This window comes from Nelusetta ayraudi, unplaced genomic scaffold (genome assembly GCF_046127955.1).
Source record: "Nelusetta ayraudi isolate G7.1 ecotype Tasmania unplaced genomic scaffold, CSIRO-AGI_Nayr_v1 ptg000169l, whole genome shotgun sequence".
Classification (NCBI taxonomy): domain Eukaryota; kingdom Metazoa; phylum Chordata; class Actinopteri; order Tetraodontiformes; family Monacanthidae; genus Nelusetta; species Nelusetta ayraudi.
This window is the reverse complement of record NW_027466219.1, coordinates 640,745-659,045: the sequence shown is the minus strand read 5'-3', so window position 1 is coordinate 659,045 and position 18,301 is coordinate 640,745. Positions and strand designations below refer to the sequence as shown.

Below are 18,301 nucleotides of genomic sequence, written 5' to 3'. Positions count from 1 at the left end.
CACTCCCTCACTCCCTCAACTACTTCCTGCCTGCCTCCGACACACAGGCCGCCGATGAAACTTCAACATCTGATGTCTGGTACCATAGCAACAGCGAGCAGCCAATAAGGGGGCTCCTCGGAGAAGACAAGCTCCATATCAGTAGCATCCTGTTTTGATTTTTTTTTTTTTTTCAAATTAATATATATGCGATATATGGCAATCATGCAAGGAGATTGAGGATATATATTAAACGTATTGAAGTACATTAGATAAAAATTTAGATCACGTGTCTGTCGGGTCAAACCAGGTCATGATCAACAGTTTTGTTTTGTTTTTTGTTTTTTTCCCTTTTACATTTTTTTTTGGCCGTCCACGCAACGTCACAGCGGATATCATACACTGTCGGGATGTGACGTTTTCCGGCGGCTGCTCGTCCACACGTGCGTGCGCGTCACAGCCATCGGTTTCTGCTCTGGCTGCGTGTTGGGCCGTCTGAGGACAGTCGCGCTCCCGCAGCCAGACAGTGCGCAGGCACGATGGAGGGATAGTGGGGGGCAAGCAAGCATAAAACCCCATCAATCGTAGACTGCCTGCTCCCGATTGGCTGTCTCCTGCAAATAATGAGAGCAAGACGGAGTTTGTGTGGGCGACCTTGCGAAGTCTTGTGGACGACAGAGTGCCTGCTCAAAGCCGGCGGAAGCATGTTTTTATTTTCTTGTATTTTAATTTAATTCTCATGAGCACGATCGGCGAGTCACGTGGTGTGAGATGTCCCCTGGTGGCCGGCGTGAGTTCCATAAAAATCAAAGGAGGGTCAGTAGTGTGGAAGGGGGGGACTGCCACAGTCACTTCAGGTGACATGTACTCGCCCGCATAGAGGCAGCACTAAAGCAAACTCCCAGCTCAAAACAAGGAGGAGGGGGGTTCAGACTAGGTCAAGGGAACCGCAGAGCACCGGAAGTGGAGCATATCTCTTCGTGGAAATAAAGTAACAATCTACACGCACGGCCTTTGTGTGCGGGCACGTGAGATAATAATAATAATAATAATAATAATAATAATAATAATAATAATAATAATAATAATAATAATAATTGTTTTTACACTGTCTTCAACCTGTCAAACTGCCTAAAATTAAGTCCATCCATTACTTCTTTTGCTTGCTCCACTTTTTATGAGTGAGCTGAGAGTGACAAATCATCCCTTTGTGATGTCACCAGTGGCATTAATGAGGGACTTCCTCGGCTCAGTGACAACATGAGGAATTAGCTCTGCCCACTTGGACCACCTTGCACCTACTTTTAGCCCACTATGAAGACCTACAAAATTGTAAATAAGTATTACTTTAACATGAACATGAATTGAGCGTTTTGGAAGAGTCTAACCAGTGGATAGAAATGCTGTTTTATTGAGAATTTATCATACAAAGCTTCTCCACATTCCTCCCACAGTCCAAAAACATGCATGTCAGGTCAATTGGACATTCTAAATTGTCCGTAGGTGTGCATGTGAGTGTGAGTGGTTGTTTGTTTCTATGTGGCCCTGCGGTGAACTGGCGACTTGTCCAGGGTGTCACCCTGCCTTTGCCCTAAAACAGCTGGGATTGGGTCCAGCAGACCCCCATCTCAGGAAGAAGCGGGTATAGAAAATGAATGAATGAACGACGCTTCTCCACTGAGGTCTGGGGTGGAAAAACTAAGGCCTGAAGATTACTATAATGGACCTCCCCACTCCCACTTGACATACATTTTATTTTGAAAACCTCCATCCGGACTCACACACCGACGGTACGTGCACTTGATTCGCACAGAAAAGGGAAAGCAAATGGATCAGGCGGCAGACATGGAGAGCAGCAGCACCGGGAGGGTGTGCGAAAATGTTTTGCAGACATGGCGCGGCAGCGAACCGTAGGGAGGGCAGCTTGGACCCGTCCTGGAGCACTTGTCCGTGGAATAAAAGTCACCAGTGAGGCGGCGAACCGAGTGGATGCTCCTCGTTTCGCCAGTTGCCGCGTTCTTTCCTCGTAATCGGTGCGCGCACACAGGACTCTTGTGTTGGGGGGCTTTCTCCGCAGAGGGAAGTGTGTGTGTGCGCGTGTGCGTGTGTTTGTGTGTGTGAGAGACTCCCGAACACCCCCGACTGACAGGATCAAAGGTAAAGAAAAGAAGTGACTTCCGCTCACCAGCATTCACCTCGGAACGTTGTTTGTTTACACCAGCGATTAACGTGGCGCCGAACTTAACTGTCAACCGCAACCGCGTCTTTCTCCCATTGTTTAGCAGATCGTGTTTTTTTTTTTTTTGTATTTTTTTTTTTTTTTTTTTTGCCAACATTGTCGCGGACTGCAGCCAACACACATTTGCACTCGTTCGCTGTCACCCACACTGTCTGCTCCGGGCGAGTTGCAAACGTCGCGGTCGTGTCGTGCCGTGTCGTGCCGCGGCGACTTTAGCGAATCACTAGCAACAGCAGAAGGCAACTGGCGGAGCTTTGTCCCGGAGTGACGAGCTAGGCTAATGCTAGCCTGCCTGCCTGCCTGCCTGCCTGCCTTGATTCCTTACACGGGAGATGTGTCAGAGTGCCACATGGGGCTCTGTTGTAAGCTACCTGTCAGCAGCAAGAGGAGCTGCCCGGACATGCCCTTGGACTCGCAGCCTCTAGAGTACAGCCAGCGTCATGACACTTGACATTACTACTGCGTTTAAGCACAGTGACAATTCGCTGGAAGAACACTCACCCGTTAACAGGTCGCTGCTTCGCTTCGCCCCCTTGAGTTGTTCGCCGTTGCTGGATACCAATAAAATACGTTAAAATCTTAAAGGTATATTCGTGTTCTGAAACGCATTTACCTGTTAAGCCAGCTGGAATTTATTTTGTACATATAATTATAAGCCTTATACGGGACCTTTTTATAATACAAAGTTCCCATATAAGACATTTGGATTGGAAGACGAGGGCCTTTTGAGAGAAAACCTGGAGGGTGATTGGACGGACCATGTGTCTGTCACATTAAAGCAGGTCATTTCAGCCAGGTAGCATCAACTTGAGGGTTGCAGTTGTTAAAAGTTGCACCAGAAGAGACTGTGCCTCACTACTTTATCTGGACCAAAGCGAACACGTGTTGTCCACTAAGAAAATCCCCAAGTGCTGCTTTTCTCATCCATCCAGTCATAAAAAAATGTCATTGAATTCTGAATACTGGCTCTTCCTCGATATCCTTGCTGCTCATTCTCACATCAAGTTTCGCTTGCGGGAGTTTCTTTTATTTATTTTCCTTCATGAATTTTGCTTAATTAAGAGCACAGTGAATCTATAGCGTCCCCTTTTTCTCCAAGGTGGCTCAGAATGAGTCGAGATGGATGGATGAAGAAGAAAGCCAACACCGGTGACGATAATGGTTGGGCGAGTCGGGTGAGTACACGTCGTGTGAGTCCTATCCCAGTGCTAAGTTTGTATTGTACCACTATGACAGGCCAATGTAATTGTGATTCAATGTGAGCGTCTTTTTTTTTTGTCCAGTTCATTGGTAGTCAGTGGATGTGGTGTGTGTGTGAATGTTGGATTTTTCTCACACCTTCCTCTACTCCTCATTTGTAGGGCGGCTACATGGCCGCCAAAGTCTCTAAACTGGATGAGCAGTTTAGATTCGATGCCCCCAGGGAAAAGCAGAAGGAAGGGTCGTACTCCAACATATTCGGTGGCGTGTCCATCTACGTCAACGGATACACGGGTAAGTCGAGAGCATTTGGTTTGTGATGAAAGTCTGTTTGCAATTAAAAAACAAAAAACAAAGTTGAAGACAAAGAAGAAATGGCCGTCCTAAAAAAAAATCACATAAAGTAAAATTGATAAAAATTGGTTTAATTGGGAAAAGTTGTAACTTAAACACGTGATGATTTTGCAGAGCCCAGTGCAGATGAGCTGCGCAGGCTGATGATGCTGCACGGCGGCCAGTTCCACGTCTACTATTCTCGTTCCAAGACCACCCACATCATCGCCAATAACTTGCCCAATAACAAAATTCAGGACCTCAAAGGGGAAAAGGTTATCCGGCCGCAGTGGATCACTGACAGGTGTGTTTAACGTCGGTATTTCTGCTGTTTTCGTCATTGCGATTTGCATCATTAGCTGAGACCGTCTTTCCCTTTTTTCCCACCCCAGCGTCAAGGCTGGATGTCTGCTGCCTTACCTGCAGTACCAACTGTACGCCAAACAGAAAGGCGCACTTTTCCCCATCATGACTCGGCAGCCGACGTCTGAGATCGCCGGACCGAGCCGAGCGCATCCCCAGCCAGTCGTCTGTCATCAGCTTTACCCGCCGCAGCGCTCTGCCCTCAACGGCGAGCTCTCTTCGTCCAGCTGTCAGGGCGACACCGCCCCACGCCGCACCTCCAGTCCACTTTACCAAGGCAACGCGCAACCTCAGCCAACCCAGCGGCGCTCTGCCGCTCACTTCACCGACCCCACGCAAAGTCCTGCAGCGTTCAGACATCTCAAGGCGGATCTCAAGCGCAGAGATCACTCACACGTCTTCGCGCCGTCCGGTTCAAGTCTAGCCAAGCAGCTGCACAGGCCTCCAGGGTCTGCTCTTCAAACGCCTCAGCTCAACTCTGAGCCCCAGCAGGCCGGTCAACAGCAACCTCAGATCATCTCTGCCCGCAACTCTGCCCAGCGTGGTTGCAAAGAGATGAAATCAAAAAAGTGAGTAAATGCCGGTTTAAATCTGTGAACCAGATGTCGGAGGCTTGTTTTTTTCCCCCCCTCACACAAACAATGTTCCGATTGGTTTTTATTAACTAGATGTTTGTTCCCCCTCTTTTAGAAACGGAGTATTACAGACCTCATTGGATGTGATGAGCCATTCAAAAATGAGTGAAATGCAAGAAGAGCATTGCAGGGAGGACGCAGTCCCACAGGGTGTGAGTGAGGCTCCCTTGACCAACGGTCACACTCACCTTGTTAATGGTGCCTTAAAGTCGGAGGACTCGTCCTCTGACGCAGACAAACTCTCAGTTGACAAGGAACTACGGAGACACGGAGCAAAGAGCTCGCTCAACAAACCTCAGAGTCCCTCGGCAGGGACTCAGGCCAAACCCGACCCGTATGAGTTTCCCCACAGTCCTCCAAAGCAGCCCGAGCCGTCCCCTTCGTCCCCGGAGCTGTGTGGCTCACATTTGGGCAACAAGGACACTCCCAGAACTTCACCTCCCTCCTACCGAGAGGCTGCGAAAGCTGCCGAGAATCACTCGCTCATCCAACACTTCCAGTCACCCAGCGGCGCTTCTTCCGACCCCCGACAGAGTCCTCTTTCACCCGCGCCCTGCTCCGTTCCAAGTCCCCCCATCCGACTGAACGGAAGTCACCACAGCACCTCCGCGTCGGACCCGGCTTCGCTGAACACATCCAGTGCGACCGTCAGACTCGGCTCGGCGTCCGAAAGGCCGTCTCCGGCCAAGTCTCCGGCGCAGCTGCTGGAACAAACGGGCGGCTTGATCTCAGAGTACTACTCCCACTCGCGGCTGCACCAGATCTCCACATGGCGGACGGGCTTTTCAGAGTACGTCAATGAACTGCACTGTAAGCGAAAGGCAGCGGGGGCTGCCTCTTTTCCGGGGAAGGACCGCCTGAGGAGATCTGCGGCGCAACACTCGGCAGACAGCGAAGGTAAGGGAGAGCGAGTCGCTTCCATCACTTTGAAGCTGCGTTCATGCCAAATCCAGCTTTTCAGTACAAAGCGAGATGGAGGCAACCGCTTGGATAGTGTCAAGACGGTCCGTTGTTGCTTTGATGTCTTCATGTATTTTGCACCGTCTTGAAAAGTGTCCACGAAGGCCTCACGTGGGCTGTTTGCGTTGCCAGGTACGACAACACCTGCCAGTGTGAAGTCTTGCATTCTTCATGTGGACATGGATTGTTTCTTCGTCTCTGTCGGGATCCGTCATCGGCCGGAGCTCAAAGGTGAGGCTTTGAAAAAATGACTCCAGATGAGGACTTTGACGAAGGGGAATGACTTGAAAAGAACAACTGGGGTTGTCGTGTTGTTGTAAATATGTCTGGGTATTTCTATTTAATATAGAGGCATTTTAGTGCTTGTCCTCCATCAGTCTTACAGATGATAGACAATGGGACTGGTGAAGGACACGGCAATAAACAACAGGAATTGTTCACCGATAGCACCTGGATTTAATGCATGTTTTGCTGCAGTTTGTGAGGTTCCTTAGTGTGCAGTGACTCGAGAGACATCTCACGCTTTTAAGTCCGTCCACCCGGTTGAATATATTGCTTCCCTTCAGGGAAGCCTGTCGCCGTGACCAGCAACCGTGGGGCAGGCCGGGTGCCGCAGAGGGCCGGGGTCAACTTTCAGCTGGAGCAGCAGTACTACCAGAAGAAGCTGGACCATCCTCGGCCTGGTGAGGCCGTCGCACCCGTCACGCGTACCATTGAGTCTCTCCTTTCCTTCATGTTAGTGTCTGGTAACATCCCTTGTCCCGCCTCCTAGATCTTGAAGACGAGGATCTGCACAGAAGCCCCTCACAGGAGAGTCCCGACTCCCACGCCAACGGACTGGGCCAGGATGCTACCGCGCTTTCCATGGCTGAGATTGCATCCTGCAGTTACGAGGCCAGGTAACGGGGTCATCTAAATCACTAGGAGCCAGTAAAGGAGCCAAGGTTCTTTGTAAGATACTGGTCTGTAAATCCGTTTATGTCTCGCAGGCAGGCAGGTGTGAGGAACGGAATGTTTTTTGGGAAAGCAAAACAGCTTTGTCCTTCGCTGCAGTCGGTCCCGTATGACTTCGAGGCCTACAAAGAGGTGGCCCTCACTTTGTATGAGACACTCGCAGGGTAAGAGTTGTTTTTTTTTTGTCTGTTTTTACATTATACACTGTATTTATTCTTCGATACCATAGTTGCTTAAATGGGCTTATTTTCTGAAATATTCCCACAACTAGGGAAATAGAGGATGTCCCAAAAAAATGTAATGCAGGCAGTTATAAGCTAATCTAATCTATCAATACCCGTTCTTTGCAGTTACACCCATGACATTGAGGCTCTGAGCTGCGATGAAGTCTTGATAGACGGCTCCTCCCTCTTGACTGAGCTGGGCGTCCGTCCAGAAGATCTGGCCCGAGCCATCAGAGCCGACATCAAGGAGAAAACGGGCTGCTGTGCCTCAGCGGGCATGGGTAGGTCTCGTGTTGAAAAATACATCATTACACTGTGTGCATTAGAACCTCGACTGACTGACTCTCTGCTCAGGGTCCAACATCCTGTTGGCTCGGTTGGCCACCCGGAAGGCCAAGCCAGACGGGTTCTACTTCCTGAGATCTGAAGACGTGGACGACTTCATCAGGGATCTTCCGGTGACCAGCTTACCAGGTGAGACGCAGCGCCGCCTGCCGCTGGTGTCTGCTTTCACGACACTGTTGCCATGCTCCCTGGTGATAACACGCGGCTCAACCACGTCTCCAGGTGTGGGACCTGTCATGGGCAGGAAGTTGGCCGCTATGGGCGTGAGGTCGTGCGGGGACCTCCTGCAGGTGTCTCTGTCCCAGCTGCAAAAGAAGTTTGGACCCCGGACCGGACAAACGCTGTTCCGCTTCTGCAGGGGTCTCGACGACCGACCCGTCCGCTACGAAAAGGAGAGGAAGTCCGTCTCCGCTGAGATGAACTACAACATCCGCTTCACGAAGGTCAGAGCTCTTTGTTCTGCCTGCCTGTCACCCTCCCCGTAGGTTTCCTCTCTAACTTGTCTCGCTTTCCCCTCTGCTGCCAGGTGGACGAGGCCGAGTGTTTCCTGACCAACCTGTCCATGGAGGTACAAAAGCGTTTGAAAGAAGCTGGGCTGCGGGGTCGCAGGGTCACACTGAAGGTTATGGTCCGGAAGGTCGGAGCTCCGCTGGAACCTTCTAAATACGGTGGACACGGCATATGTGATAACTTTGCCAGGTAAGTTGTGTTAACGTTCACCCATAAATCTCACAGTACAAGTTTATAATATGACATATTGTGAGATAAACGAGGGAAAATAACTACAGGTGGTGTTAATAGATCAGTAATTGAACGTTAAGCGTTACAGTATGGACAGAAAACTGGATGATGGGAACACATAGGTCTGAAGACCTGTCCTTTTAAACCGTCATATGTCCGTAATGACATTGAGACACTTTCTTCATCATAGTTTCCAAAAATTGGCACCGTCGGCGTCCTCGTAATTGTACTTTGCCTGCCTTCTCTGTCAGGACGGTGATGCTCGCCCAGTCCACTGACAGCGGGCAGCTGATTGCGGCAGCCGTCATCAAGCTGTTCCATGCCATGAAGCTGCAGGTGCAGGACCTCAGGGGGGTCGGCATCCAGGTGCAGCTCCTGGACGGACACGCGCGGCAGGATTCGGCAGGGCTCCGGACGCGTTCCATCAAGGAGATGCTGCTGGAGCACGGCGTGAGCGGCAAAGCGGGCCACCGAGGTCAGTGTGACGACTTTCGTTTTTTTGTCATCGGTCTTGCTTGTCGGGAATTATAAGTTTGGCCGTTCATCTTTTGTTGCAGATGCTGCTGAGGTGCATCAGGAGAAGACTTCCTCAACCGCGGCCCCATCGTCTCATCTTCAGTCCTCTCCGGAGCCGGTCCCGGGCACGAGCAGAGACCTGCCGGCGTGCAGGCAAACCCCAAAACACCATCGGGAACAACTCAACCTGAGCATCGAGGTCCCGTCGCCCTCACAGGTGAGGAGTCCATGGAAAGGTTGGACTAACAGAATAAAGGCAGAAGACGGAATAAGGCAAATTTAAACGCTTCTTCACGTCGTCTAAGGTGGATCGCTCCGTCCTGGAGGCCCTGCCTGCAGAGCTGAGGGAACAAGTGGAGCGGTCGTGGACCAGTCGAGACTGGAAACCCAGCAAACCGCAGCCTGCTGCGCCACTGTCCTGTCCAACCACTCCTCCTCGTCCCCCCACCTCTGTCCCCGCGCCATACACGCCACCTGTTGGCACGTTGCTGCTGCACATTCCAAACAGTCCAGGGATCATCCTGGAGCTGCCAAATTTCTCCCAGGTAAGGTTCCAGCTTTTTATGGTTGCATGTAGTGTTGCAGTCAAGACTGCACCAACCGAGACCAAGACATTAACAAGAGTATCGAGATTGAGACAAGACCAAGACTTTATATATCAAAGGAAAATAATAACAAAACAGAAAAATTTTATTTTTTTAAATTCAAGGTTGCTTCTAAATCAAACAGCAATGTCTTATCTCAGCAAGGTATCTTTTAAGAATTTTCTTTTACATTACATTTCGCTGCTTTGCCAACTATTTTGAAACATTTTCAAAAAAAGAACTTTGCTTCAAAAAATAAAAAAATAATCAACTTGGAATAAGGGGATGTAAAATAAAAATAGTACTTTTCCAAATTGTTGTTTTAAGAGTCTGCAATGGCACACTGCTGATTTAGTTGCGATTAGAAATTCAGCCTTTCCTCAATCAACATCTGGTTCTCCGAACGACAGGTCGATCCAGATGTATTTGCTGCCCTTCCCAAAGACCTCCAGGAGGAGTTGAAGTCCGCCTACAACCGTGGACAACATAACCAGGCCCAGGGTAAAATATGTACGTCTGTCCAGAAATGAGTCGCGTATTCCAAACAATATCTGGAAGGTTCTAGTAGAAGTTTAATGTTCCATATTAGACTCATTTTCATCCATGAATGCTGCATCCCATTCCTAAGCACAATGAAAAATGTTCTGCAAATCAAAGATGAAATGGGGGAACTCTACAAAGTTCATCAGATAATAAATTCAGTAGTACCCTTTTTAAAGCTGAAAAAAATATTAAATTGATTATTACATAAACGCATTACTCTAAGTAAGGCGAGTTGGAAGTTCCAAGATTTACATTACAATTAAAATCTTCCCCCTGCTGTGTGTTGTTACCGCCATTCAATCCCCTTCATGTAGACTTTGTTGTTGTGTGGCTGTTTCTCAGTACCTGAGCAGAAGAATTCGCTGTTGCTGCTGAAACAGTCGGCAGTCGGGACTGGAATGGGACGTGTGAAGCGGCGGTACAAAAGAAAGAATGCCGGAAGCCCAGCTAAGAAAGGTCCTTCCCCTGTCAAGAGGTGCCAGACGGCAAGCAGCCCAACCAAAGCGCTTCCTTTGGCCGTCAAGTCAAGGGAACTGACGGCCATCAGCAAGGTGAGCTGGCGGCGTGTTGAAGACACGACCGCGAACGTCTGTTTCGCTCAGCCAGATTCTATAAGTTTGCCTCCGTTGATCTTCCCCAGGTGGAAAATGGTCCTTCTACGTCCACCTCAAAACAAGAAGCAGCGGTTCTGACCACATTCACCCCTCGGCCTGCTCCAGCGTTGGCGGGAGCCTATGACCTGACGGACATCAGAACCCTTCTAAAGGAATGGGTCACCACCATAACAGGTAGACAAGAGTCGAGGCTATGGACTAAGACTAAAAGTGCCAAAATTAAATAAATAAATACATTGTGAAATGCCTAATTGAATGTAAAAAAAAAATTTATTAAATGTTATAATGCATGTTTCATTAATGAATTAAAATACCACTACATTTTATATATTAAAAAAACATAATTTTTTTCATGATGCATTTAATTATTTAATGTTGCATTTAATTATTTCATGGTCCTGTGTTGCGGCGCTTCGTGAACCTACTGACTTTGATGGCCAAGTTTGACCAATAAAATGTATTCATGAAGTGCTGCAACACGGATCCATGAAATAATCAAAACATCATGAAATATTGATGTTTTTTTTTGTTTTTGTTTTTGTTTTTACATAAAATTAAACAGTATATTAATTACTAATGAAACATTCAGAAACAAATGTAATTATTTCACAATGTATTTATTTAATTTTGGCACGTGTACTCCTCCATTCGAGGCAGCCTTGTTGCGCATGTGTGTAAGAACGCACCTCTGACAACATTTTCCTCATGTTAGAACCCATGGAGGAGGACATCCTGCAGGTGGTGAAGTACTGCACTGATTTAATCGACGATAAAGATCTTGAGAAGTTGGATTTGATCATAAAATATATGAAAAGGTACAGTGTGCACTACAGAGGGCTCTACTTCCTCCCTGCATTCTGTCGTTGTGCCAGTTTCCGTCATCTCACCTCGATCTCTTTTCCGCAGACTCATGCAGCAGTCGGTGGAGTCTGTGTGGAGCATGGCCTTCGACTTCATCCTGGACAACGTGCAGGTGGTGGTGCAGCAGGCCTACGGCAGCACCTTAAAGATAACATGAAGGCAAAGGTGTACTGGTTCTCGAAATCATCAGAATCGTCTAAATCATGATTGTTCTTCACCTCGAAGGTGACAACACTGCAACTTTCGCCAAAAAGGTCTCAGTGGCCTCCTGAGACACGAACAACAGACTCGACACATTTGCAGAGGATCACTTTTTTTGGAAACGTTAATCAACAAAAGACTAATCGAAACACGGGAACTACATTCTGAATTCATACAACTAGCCAACGGATGTAATCGTAGCGGTTTTTAGCTGTTTGACAGAATTTCATACCGAGGTGTTTTCTAACGAATGCTCAGCCTCATTTCTCAAATTAGTGACATTTTTATAAAATAAAATAAAAAATAAAATCTTTTTATGGTCTGTGTTTGGCTAAAACTTCCCTCCTCCCAGTGAAAGAATTCCATCCTTGACAACTGTGATTATTATAACTTTTAAGTAATGTCCTGCCACAGTTGGAGGGATTTCATTTTCTATGATACCAATGCAGTACAAGTCGTTTTTTGTTTTGTTTTTTAAGAACTGTGTTCAACAATCATTGAGTTTCAACTCATTTTGGATTTAGGTTGTGTCACAGCGCCACCTTTATACAGGTTATAACAGAAATCTTACGGGAATATAAATGTTAGTGTTTATTTTCATTTTCTTTGGTGCTTGATGACACTTTTGCTAACCTGTGAAAAACCTACGTTTTTGTCCTAAAAAAAAAAGAAAGAAAGAAAAAGATCCAGTCTGCTGCACACAGCTGTGTCTATATTTCTCATCTCTCAAAAAAGTGCCAAACCATGGTATTGTAGTGTGTAAATAATATTTTAAAGACACTTGTTTTAAAGTCTAAAGAAAAGATACATGTGGAGGTTTTTGCCTCTTGTATTGTTTACATGTAGTGGATTCTTAGTAACTTGTCTTTAAATTGTAAATCTTCTCACTCTTTTACTGTAAGTGTTTGAAGGCAGAAATCAGAAACCGGCCAAAGCTCTTGCTTAATAAGGTGACATATTAGTTGTCAGAGTAACTCTGACTTGACTGGGGATGTAAAAGACTTAATTAGGACCTATGCATCTTTTTATTTAGCTGTTAGAAAGTAAGATGTCCCTTAAAGGTGATGTAACATTTCATAAAGCGCTTGTGTCTGGAGTAAGTCATGCTTTCCATGTGTGTCTTCAGCCTTGTTACCAGGGTCAAAACAATGAAATTAAATTTGGCAACCATTTTGTCCTGACAAACTCTGGAAACTGAGTTGCACATCCACCCTTTTTGATGACCCACAGATGTTTATCCTCCAAGTAACCAAAGTCGACTCTTATTATTCCGTACTCTTTGGAATGAAAATTCCAACAGTTTTGACACTGAAATTCCCCCAAGTGCAAATTGCATTCATCTTCCGATATCTGAACGTGGAGATTTTATCCTTATCTGCTTTATCTGGTGTCCTGTATGGTTTGTGGCTAACGCAAAGTATTTCTGTGACGTTAAGTTTCTTGATTGGTCATCAGATGTGGCAGGCTGGCTGGTGATCTCATCATGCAAGACAAGTGTCTGGTTAAAACAAAAATTGGTTTAAAACCGTATTTCAATATGCAACTAAATTAATTTATCCTGTCGAATGTAATTCAGAATGTGCACGTCTTCACTCACTTCAAAAGTGTTTGCTTCTCTTCAACTGCTCATATCTTGTCAGAGGTTTAAATCGGCCAGTCTTGACTTCTTTGAACTGGCTTGTGCCTGAAGACCTGAAGCTGTGAACTTGTTTGTAAGTTTTCTAAATCTTGGTAATAAACTGTAAATTCTGTATTAATAATGAGTCGTGGAACTTTACTTTTCACTTTTTTTTTTCTTTTTGTTTTTACTTTCGTTCTTCTTCGTCTTTTTTTTTTTTTTTTTACTTTTCACGTTGCCCAACAGCCTTAAAATGCAGGTGTGTAAATTAAAACCTAGCTAATATATATATATGTGGGATTTGTTATACTTACGTAAAACCCATGAACGCGTGATAATGAAGGGGGCGGGGCAAGAAGTCCCGCCAGCTTCCTCAGAAGTGCATCCTGGGAGGGCTTGTACTGCTGTTGTTTTTCTTTAGAACGCTAATTCTTAAACCGATTATCGTTGGCGAAATAACAAGTTGGATAGATTAATTTATGCACAAACTAATCAAAGCTATGTAATACTTAAAAAATATATATATATATTTTTTTTATATATATTAATTTCCCCCGACGTCTCTTATTGTTGCTTTTGACGTAACATCCGCTACGACTGTGACGCATCAACTGTGTTGAGGACCTAAAACGAATCGTATCAGGTAACCCTCTTTTCTGACTTTCATTTTGGAGAAATATATGTATGCTAACTGTTATATATTATTCAGACTTATTCTAAGCAAATGACGAAATAGATATTTCCAAACTGGTAAGTGTCCGTGAAATCTATCATCGCTAACGTCAGCAAGCTTTAGCAGGCACAGGCTAAAGCTCACTCAGGCTCTCTCATTGTCTAATAATTCTCTAATTGAGGTAAAAGTCAAGGCCCATGACTTCAGATAGACTGGTGTATATCATTTGGCTGAACTGACTTAACAATTGGAAAATTGGAAGAAAAAAAAAAAATTCAGCAGGTCATCGTTGGTATGTAGAACGAGCCAAATACGCTAGTGCTAGCTGGCGACCCAGACTGCAGTGTTGCCCCGTCTGCGAGCCGCACCTAGATTCACAGCTTTTGTGTCGGTTTTACAGAAACTCTGATGCAATTGAAGATGCAGAGACTTTATCTGATATTTAATCAACGAGGTACATGGAAAAATAACGACTGTAACAAACTGGATAAAATGGTGCTAAAAAGCTATGGTGTCTCATGTTTTCACCTCATCATAGCCTTTCCTTTCCTTTGACATGTGTATAATGCTGCAGTGGTGTATCATATGGGTTTTATTGTTAATTGTGCTGCTTATATGTAGCCAATATCCAAAGCATTGTGTGATTGTTCATGACTGGCAAGTCTATGTGATGTCAGTGATGTCATTTATTTTACACCAATTTGACAGTAAGTTTAACCAGGTCGTGTTCCTTTTTTCCAATGTTGCCACCTAACCGAACCAATTCACCGCCTGGTGGTGTGGAGTGCACAATCACCACCGCTTTGATGTTGGATTATGACCAAAAAAAAAAAGAAAAAGAAAAAGTCAATATAATGCACCACTTAGCATATTCACTAGGGAATAATTACAACTAAGGGTGCGTGTGCTGTTGCAGCACTTTGGATACTGGCTGTCATTAAATCCTGAAGAAGGAGAATGAGCATGGGACTGATTTTCTCCTAGAATAAGCAGTAGAGTACACTGTAGTGACTGGGCAGATGGCTCAAAGCTGTTCATTTTGGTCACAGTTTTTGCTGAAAGAGAAAAAAACAACAACACATGACTTTGTGAATGATCATTTCAACAACCCCCTTTATTTCCATGGTAGGGTTTGTTTGGTTTGATCACTTGTCTTTTTATCTGTTGGCTTATCAAAATACCCCCCCCCCCCCTCTCCGCAGCTTCAGACAGTGTTTTGCTCGGAGGACGCAGCCATGGACAACCAGTCGATTGACCTCATAACCAAGGTGCTGGAGCAGTCAGCCAAGCTTGTGGAAGAGGAGGTGGACGCAAAGTTGAGTAAACTGAATGAAATGGACGAAGATGACTTCGAAAGACTGAGGGAGAAGAGATTAGATGCTCTGAAAAAAGCCCAGAAGCAGAAGCAGGTATGAAGACGGTCATTGTTGGGTTTTCTATTTGTAGATTGTACAAATTTAGTGTTTTGAGAATGATCTGAGCTGTTTTGTAAGCCTGTTCATCTTGTTCTAATACTCTCCTAAACTTGGTCTTTCAAAGGAATTGTTGTCTAAAGGCCATGGGGAGTACAGAGAAATCCCCAGTGAGAAAGACTTTTTCAGCGAGGTCAAGGAGAGCACGAATGTTGTTTGCCACTTCTACAGAAATTCCACCTTCAGGTAAATCCAAAGATAGCATACTTGCCTATAGCCTAAATGGAACAAAGTTGCCTTAAACATTTAATTAGGTTTTAGTCATTTTTAAATTGCGCAATTTGTAAAAGTTGTGCTTAGTTTACATTGTTGAACCTTTCAATTGTTTGCTATGCTATTTTTATTATGTCTCTATAGGTTTGCTTCTTTCTTTTTTAAAATTACTCTTTAAAATTGTATTTACTGACAATTTTCCCCATTTGTCCCCTTCATACAGATGTAAAATCCTTGACAAACACTTGGCCATCCTGGCCAAAAAGCACGTCGAAACCAAGTTCATCAAGCTTAACGTGGAAAAGGCCCCGTTTCTGACAGAAAGGCTGCACATCAAAGTAATTCCCACAATGGCTCTGGTGTTGGACGGAAAAACAAAGGACTACGTGGTTGGATTCACCGATCTTGGAAACACAGACGAGTTTTCCACAGAGATGCTTGAATGGAGACTCGGCTGCGCAAACATTATCAACTACAGGTGGGATGCCCGCGTGATGCTCTGCTCGTCTTGACAATGTTGAAATTCCACCCTGATTTTAACCGACGCTTGTCATGATCTAGTGGGAACCTCATGGAGCCTCCAACAACAACCCAGAGGCCGGGCACCAAGATCACCAAGGTGGACAAGAAGACCATCAGAGGGAGAGGTTATGACTCTGATTCTGAAGATGATTGAAAAACTGCACCCATCTAGTCTCCTTTCCTGGGGCTACCTCATTTAAAAGAAAAATTGGGATATAGACCTCATTTTGTCCTGACTTATCGATTTCATCGTACATATCTATTTAAAATCAACACTTTCTAAATCATGTTTTTTTTTTTATTATTTGATTTTTCAGCAAACTTCTACCAGCAAAGAATCGGTAAACGCTCGTTGTTTTACTTCAATTTGAATTGTTTCGTTTTTTTTTTTTCACTTGTTTGTTCCCACAATGCCTTGTCTCATCTCAATCCAACTCCTTTGGTTTGTACTGTCATTTTATTGCCCTTGTATCAAAAAGAAAACATGAGTGCCATTACCACTTTTTGAAATCGTAGGACATTTTTTACACAACTTATCCTTGTAGCAAGACTAAAATGGCTCAATAAAATAGTTGGCGGTAGAAATTGCTTGTGATTTTTTGCTGTTCTGCATTATGATGGATTGGCGAAACAACATCTCAGGTTTTAGGTTTTCTTTTGAGGGTGTCAACAATGGCAATGCATCTTAAATGGCAGAGGTTGAAGCACTTTATGTAAAAGCTTTTTTTTTTTCTTCTGTTAAATAGCCAGGAGGGCCAAACGATGGATAAGATAATTGTAAACTCGCAACTACAATTCACACTCCAAGAATAATGATGCTATTTCAAAACATCTTTTTAATAAAGAGATTGGAAGTCTTATGACACAACAACCTGTTACAATTGAGAATGGCCATTCAAACATCCAGTCCAGTTCAGTCAGTCTTGTTTGTGTGTATGGTCTGCAGAACAAAATGTCCAGCTCGCAAGCGATGCGAAGTGAATGCGGTGGGAGCTAGGATTCTATCGCCTTGGGTTCTGCAGGTTTGAGTACGCGACGCACCATCAACTCCCCCTTGCTGTTGATGAAGGTGTCGGCCATTTCCTCCTCGCTAGGGAGCCCATGGGGAGTCTTCAGTGGCTGGATCCTAAATCAACAGGGAAATGCCCTCACTGACCCCGACTCTTCACGTCATCATTGCTCATCTGAAACAGCTGTGTTACCGCTGGTCTTACCTAACGAGGTGCTTGACAAACTTCAGTTGGCTGTTGAGAGCAGGTGTGTTTTTGTGAATCACAGGAACGTGTGCCTGAATACAATGGGAAAGGTTTGAGACATCGGTGTTGCACAATTCTGGGGGGGGAAATTGATTGTATAGAGAAAACTAAATATGTGGATGTTAATCAGATGCAGAGCCTCACCTTCTGAAGCCCGAGGTATTTTATCATGTCCTTCTCCCAGTAAGGTCGCCGCATCACACTTTTGACTCGTGTCACTATGTGCAGCTTGTGGGGTTGTTCTGGATCGCCTCCATACTTGTCATGCTCTTTAGCTCTTTCTGCAAAATGCTGCAACCATAAGAGATGTGGCATGAGACAAAGGGGAGCATGACAAAATAGATACAAGCAACCAAGAGGATGAATAAATGATTGCATCACTGCAGTAGAACTTTCTACACTCGTGACACAACAGAAAATGAAGCATTATTCTGACTGTCATACATTATGTATAAACAATGTGAGACCAATCTAAAATCACAAGGGATAAAGTTTTAAACCGAAGAGTAATGCATGTGCACATTACATTCCTAACCGCAAACAAATGAACAACTCGTACCTCTGGTGGAATTCTTGCTTTGGTGAATTTGCTTCTTGCCAACACTGACCAGGGACAAGGAGAAAATGTCGCTTTTGATAAAACCTGGAAATTAAAATGGCAAAAAAAAAAAAACAACCCCAAAAAATGAACACATATTTTTAACATTTGCGTGGTTTCACATTAACAGTTATGTCAGTGTTCCAGCTCTTCGAATTGCAGCCCATGAAGTCTCAACCTGCTAGTCGATCGAATAGCCTACTCTATCATGTTGACAATACGATACAAGTCGACGGAACGAACTTCCTACCTTTGTCGACAACACGGTGAAACTGCGATGAATAGCAGACATTTTTATGTTGTGGTGAAATGACAGCTCCCTGTCGGAGGCTGAGACGCCTGAAACGGTGTTAGGCTAACACGACTCCGCCAAGGTTACAGGCGTGCTGGGCTTAAAAAAAGAAAAATCAAACAAAAATACCATTATGAGGGGAAAAAAAACACAACACCGCTACACCGAGACCAAACTCAACACATTAGGGTTTAAATTATAAACTCAAACCGTAACCATAACATACGACTTCCATATTAGTAAGGGTATCTACCAGTTTAAGCAATGTGTGTCCCTACAACCGGAAGTGCTCTGGGGTTACATCGAAATACCACCGGTGTGAAAAAAAACAACTTACAGTTGAATCATACCTACCATAGTTAGTG

General features: G+C 45.0%; 3 protein-coding genes across 4 annotated transcripts; 2 read left to right on the top strand and 1 right to left on the bottom strand.

Annotated features, from left to right (window-relative positions):
- Positions 1-1,776: 1,776 nt before the first annotated feature.
- rev1 (REV1 DNA directed polymerase) lies at positions 1,777-13,052 on the top strand. 2 transcript variants are annotated; one of them, XM_076014560.1, is made up of 22 exons: positions 1,777-2,136; positions 3,318-3,393; positions 3,580-3,712; positions 3,887-4,055; positions 4,144-4,683; positions 4,805-5,646; positions 5,842-5,940; positions 6,276-6,392; positions 6,482-6,608; positions 6,699-6,827; positions 7,014-7,168; positions 7,242-7,361; positions 7,455-7,675; positions 7,759-7,931; positions 8,225-8,448; positions 8,531-8,706; positions 8,795-9,034; positions 9,484-9,583; positions 9,959-10,167; positions 10,257-10,404; positions 10,943-11,045; positions 11,137-13,052. In XM_076014560.1, exons 2-22 carry the CDS (start codon positions 3,328-3,330, stop codon positions 11,246-11,248), a joined length of 4,203 nt encoding a protein of 1,400 aa, XP_075870675.1. In that variant the 5' UTR covers positions 1,777-2,136; positions 3,318-3,327; the 3' UTR covers positions 11,249-13,052. The 2 variants fall into 2 exon arrangements, with proteins under 2 accessions (XP_075870675.1, XP_075870676.1); XM_076014561.1 differs by lacking the exon at positions 1,777-2,136 and adding an exon at positions 2,178-2,803.
- Positions 13,053-14,772: 1,720 nt separating this feature from the next.
- On the bottom strand, positions 14,773-18,250 carry mrpl30 (mitochondrial ribosomal protein L30). Its single transcript, XM_076014654.1, has 6 exons — positions 18,190-18,250; positions 17,895-18,035; positions 17,606-17,689; positions 17,191-17,337; positions 17,005-17,078; positions 14,773-16,916 (listed from the first exon to the last, which is right to left on the bottom strand). The coding sequence occupies exons 2-6, from the start codon at positions 17,934-17,936 to the stop codon at positions 16,784-16,786; spliced, it is 480 nt and encodes a 159-aa protein (XP_075870769.1). The 5' UTR covers positions 17,937-18,035; positions 18,190-18,250; the 3' UTR covers positions 14,773-16,783.
- On the top strand, positions 14,819-16,375 carry txndc9 (thioredoxin domain containing 9). The gene is made up of 4 exons (XM_076014653.1): positions 14,819-14,992; positions 15,123-15,241; positions 15,492-15,746; positions 15,830-16,375. Exons 1-4 carry the CDS (start codon positions 14,819-14,821, stop codon positions 15,942-15,944), a joined length of 663 nt encoding a protein of 220 aa, XP_075870768.1. The 3' UTR covers positions 15,945-16,375.
- Positions 18,251-18,301: the final 51 nt, after the last annotated feature.